Raw genomic sequence first — 4,725 nt, 5'->3', positions numbered from 1 at the left:
TAAAGTAGGTCGCTATATAGGGAATAGGGCCTGGTCTAAAGTAGTGGCTATAGGGATTAGGGCCCTGGTCTAAAGTAGTGGACTATATAGGGATTAGGGCCCTGGTCTAAAGTAGTGGACTATATAGGAATAGGGCTCTGGTCTAAAGTAGGTCGCTATATAGGAATAGGGCCCTGGTCTAAAGTAGTGTACTATATAGGGAATAGGGCCCTGGTCTAAAGTAGTGGACTATATAGGGAATAGGGCTCTGGTCTAAAGTAGGTCGCTATATAGGGAATAGGGCCCTGGTCTAAAGTAGTGGACTGTATAGGGAATAGGGCTCTGGTCTAAAGTAGTGGACTGTATAGGGAATAGGGCCCTGGTCTAAAGTAGTGCACTATATAGGGAATAGGCCTCTGGTCTAAAGCAGTGGACTATATAGGGAATAGGGCTCTGGTCTAAAGTAGGTCGCTATATAGGGAATAGGGCCCTGGTCTAAAGTAGTGTACTATATAGGGAATAGGGCCCTGGTCTATAGTAGTGCACTATATAGGGAATAGGGCCCTGGTCTATAGTAGTGTACTATATAGGGAATAGGGCCCTGGTCTATAGTAGTGCACTATATAGGAATAGGGCCCTGGTCTATAGTAGTGTACTATATAGGAATAGGGCCCTGGTCTATAGTAGTGTACTATATAGGGAATAGGGCCCTGGTCTATAGTAGTACACTATATAGGGAATAGGGCCCTGGTCTAAAGTAGTGGACTGTATAGGGAATAGGGCCCTGGTCTAAAGTAGTGGACTATATAGGGAATAGGGCCCTGGTCTAAAGTAGTGGACTGTATAGGGAATAGGGCTCTGGTCTAAAGTAGTGGACTATATAGGGAATAGGGCCCTGGTCTAAAGTAGTGGACTGTATAGGGATTAGGGCCCTGGTCTAAAGTAGGTCGCTATATAGGGAATAGGGCCTGGTCTAAAGTAGTGGACTATATAGGGATTAGGGCCCTGGTCTAAAGTAGTGGACTATATAGGGAATAGGGCTCTGGTCTAAAGTAGTGGACTATATAGGGATTAGGGCCCTGGTCTAAAGTAGTGGACTATATAGGGATTAGGGCCCTGGTCTAAAGTAGTGGACTATATAGGGAATAGGGCCCTGGTCTAAAGTAGTGGACTATATAGGGAATAGGGCTCTGGTCTAAAGTAGTGTACTATATAGGGATTAGGGCCCTGGTCTAAAGTAGTGGACTATATAGGGATTAGGGCCCTGGTCTAAAGTAGTGTACTATATAGGGAATAGGGCCCTGGTCTAAAGTAGTGGACTATATAGGAATAGGGCTCTGGTCTAAAGTAGTGGACTGTATAGGGAATAGGGCCCTGGTCTAAAGTAGTGCACTATATAGGGAATAGGCCTCTGGTCTAAAGTAGTGTACTATATAGGGAATAGGGCTCTGGTCTAAAGCAGTGCACTATATAGGAATAGGGCTCTGGTCTAAAGCAGTGCACTATATAGGGAATAGGGCTCTGGTCTAAAGTAGTGGACTATATAAGGAATAGGGCCCTGGTCTAAAGTAGGTCGCTATATAGGGAATAGGGCTCTGGTCTAAAGTAGGTCGCTATATAGGGAATAGGGTTCTGGTCTAAAGTAGGTCGCTATATAGGGAATAGGGCTCTGGTCTAATATAGTGGTCTATATAGGGAATAGGGCCCTGGTCTAAAGTAGTGGACTATATAGGGAATAGGGCTCTGGTCTAATATAGTGGACTATATAGGGAATAGGGTACCATCTGGAAGACAGTGTATTTTCTGCTGACTGACTCAGCAGTGCCTTTAGTCTCTGACTCAGCAGTGCCTTTAGTCTCTGACTCAGCAGTGCCTTTAGTCTCTGACTCAGCAGTGCCTTTAGTCTCTGACTCAGCAGTGCCTTTAGTCTCTGACTCAGCAGTGCCTTTAGTCTCTGACTCAGCAGTGCCTTTAGTCTCTGACTCAGCAGTGCCTTTAGTCTCTGACTCAGCAGTGCCTTTAGTCTCTGACTCAGCAGTGCCTTTAGTCTCTGACTCAGCAGTGCCTTTAGTCTCTGACTCAGCAGTGCCTTTAGTCTCTGACTCAGCAGTGCCTTTAGTCTCTGACTCACTCTGGCATTTTTGGTCCACGAAGGTGCTGGCCATCTGACCCTGAGACAGGATGTCCAGGAAGGTATGCTGTGATTGGCCTGTGGCCTGGGCTAGGGTCAGCCCCTCAGCGATGGTTGCCATGAAGCTTCCCTGTACCATGTTGAGGATCAGCATCATCCTCGCTGCGTTACCCACCTCACCTGATAACACACACGCACACACACGTTAGCCTGCTTCACCTGATAACACACACGTTAGCCTGCTTCACCTGATAACACACAGGAAATTGGATATCCCTGGGATAAGACACTCGTAAAATTCAAACCATCTACCTAGGAAGAATGAGGTCTTGCCCATGGCCTGGAAACAGGAGCTGCAGTCTTCATAGACCGTCCTGTCTCCGGCCGCTAGGATGACCAGCATGCCCTCGTTAGATACCTGCTGGCTCCCAGCCACAGGAGCCTCCAGGAAGCGGCCGCCCGCGACGATATCACCTAATGACAGTCAGACAGGAGCCAATCAGACAGTGGTGTGGCAGTAGAGGAGCCAATGAGAGAGCATAGGATAAGACGATTGATGATGTAATGACAGTACCCAATGGGAGAGTGATGATGACCTAGTGACAGTAGCATACACCTGGAATCACAAGCTGTGTGTGTGTATACCTGCGAGAGCTCTGTGTGTGTGTATACCTGCGAGAGCTCTGTGTGTGTGTGTATACCTGCGAGAGCTGTGTGTGTATACCTGCGAGAGCTCTGTGTGTGTGTGTATACCTGCGAGAGCTGTGTGTGTGTATACCTGCGAGAGCTCTCTGTGTGTATACCTGCGAGAGCTCTCTGTGTGTATACCTGCGAGCTCTCTGTGTGTATACCTGCGAGAGCTCTCTGTGTGTATACCTGCGAGAGCTCTCTGTGTGTATACCTGCGAGAGCTCTCTGTGTGTATACCTGCGAGAGCTGTGTGTGTGTGTGTATACCTGCGAGAGCTGTGTGTGTGTGTGTATACCTGCGAGAGCTGTGTGTGTGTGTGTATACCTGCGAGAGCTGTGTGTGTGTGTGTATACCTGCGAGAGCTGTGTGTGTGTGTGTATACCTGCGAGAGCTGTGTGTGTGTGTGTATACCTGCGAGGCTGTGTGTGTGTGTGTGTATACCTGCGAGAGCTGAGCTGTGTGTGTGTGTATACCTGCGAGAGCTGTGTGTGTGTGTGTATACCTGCGAGAGCTGTGTGTGTGTGTGTATACCTGCGAGGCTGTGTGTGTGTATACCTGCGAGAGCTGTGTGTGTGTATACCTGCGAGAGCTGTCTGTGTGTATACCTGCGAGAGCTCTCTGTGTGTATACCTGCGAGGCTGTGTGTGTGTATACCTGCGAGAGCTGTGTGTGTGTATACCTGCGAGAGCTCTGTGTGTGTGTGTATACCTGCGAGAGCTCTGTGTGTGTGTGTATACCTGCGAGAGCTCTGTGTGTGTGTGTATACCTGCGAGAGCTCTGTGTGTGTGTGTATACCTGCGAGAGCTCTGTGTGTGTGTGTATACCTGCGAGAGCTGTGTGTGTATACCTGCGAGAGCTGTGTGTGTGTATACCTGCGAGCTGTGTGTGTGTATACCTGCGAGCTCTGTGTGTGTGTGTATACCTGCGAGAGCTCTGTGTGTGTGTATACCTGCGAGAGCTCTGTGTGTGTGTGTATACCTGCGAGAGCTCTGTGTGTGTGTGTATACCTGCGAGAGCTCTGTGTGTGTGTGTATACCTGCGAGAGCTCTGTGTGCGTGTATACCTGCGAGAGCTGTGTGCGTGTATACCTGCGAGAGCTGTGTGTGTGTATACCTGCGAGAGCTGTGTGTGTGTATACCTGCGAGAGCTGTGTGTGTGTGTATACCTGCGAGAGCTGTGTGTGTGTGTATACCTGCGAGAGCTGTGTGTGTGTGTATACCTGCGAGAGCTCTGTGTGTGTGTATACCTGCGAGAGCTCTGTGTGTGTGTGTATACCTGCGAGAGCTCTGTGTGTGTGTGTATACCTGCGAGAGCTCTGTGTGTGTGTGTATACCTGCGAGAGCTCTGTGTGTGTGTGTATACCTGCGAGAGCTCTGTGTGTGTGTGTATACCTGCGAGAGCTCTGTGTGTGTGTATACCTGCGAGAGCTCTGTGTGTGTGTATACCTGCGAGAGCTCTGTGTGTGTGTGTGTGTGTATACCTGCGAGAGCTCTGTGTGTGTGTGTGTGTGTATACCTGCGAGAGCTCTGTGTGTGTGCGTATACCTGCGAGAGCTCTGTGTGTGTGCGTATACCTGCGAGAGCTCTGTGTGTGCGTATACCTGCGAGAGCTCTGTGTGTGTGCGTATACCTGCGAGAGCTCTGTGTGTGTGCGTATACCTGCGAGAGCTCTGTGTGTGTGCGTATACCTGCGAGAGCTCTGTGTGTGTGCGTATACCTGCGAGAGCTCTGTGTGTGTGCGTATACCTGCGAGAGCTCTGTGTGTGTGTGTATACCTGCGAGAGCTCTGTGTGTGTGTGTATACCTGCGAGAGCTCTGTGTGTGTGTGTGTGTATACCTGCGAGAGCTCTGTGTGTGTGCGTATACCTGCGAGAGCTCTGTGTGTGTGCGTATACCTGCGAGAGCTCTGTGTGTGTGCGTATACCTG

General features: G+C 49.5%; 1 protein-coding gene across 1 annotated transcript; it reads right to left on the bottom strand.

Annotated features, from left to right (window-relative positions):
• Positions 1–1,712: 1,712 nt before the first annotated feature.
• Positions 1,713–2,584, bottom strand: LOC121842402 (the record flags this gene model as incomplete). Its single annotated transcript, XM_042312401.1, has 2 exons — positions 1,713–2,290; positions 2,423–2,584. Coding segments are annotated over 2 exons (725 nt in total), but the record flags the coding sequence as incomplete, so codon positions are not given.
• Positions 2,585–4,725: the final 2,141 nt, after the last annotated feature.

The sequence above is a fragment of the Oncorhynchus tshawytscha genome, unplaced genomic scaffold, assembly GCF_018296145.1.
Source record: "Oncorhynchus tshawytscha isolate Ot180627B unplaced genomic scaffold, Otsh_v2.0 Un_contig_4359_pilon_pilon, whole genome shotgun sequence".
Classification (NCBI taxonomy): Eukaryota; Metazoa; Chordata; class Actinopteri; order Salmoniformes; family Salmonidae; genus Oncorhynchus; species Oncorhynchus tshawytscha.
Note: the sequence above shows the minus strand (reverse complement) of the source record. Positions and strands in the feature narration are given on the sequence as shown.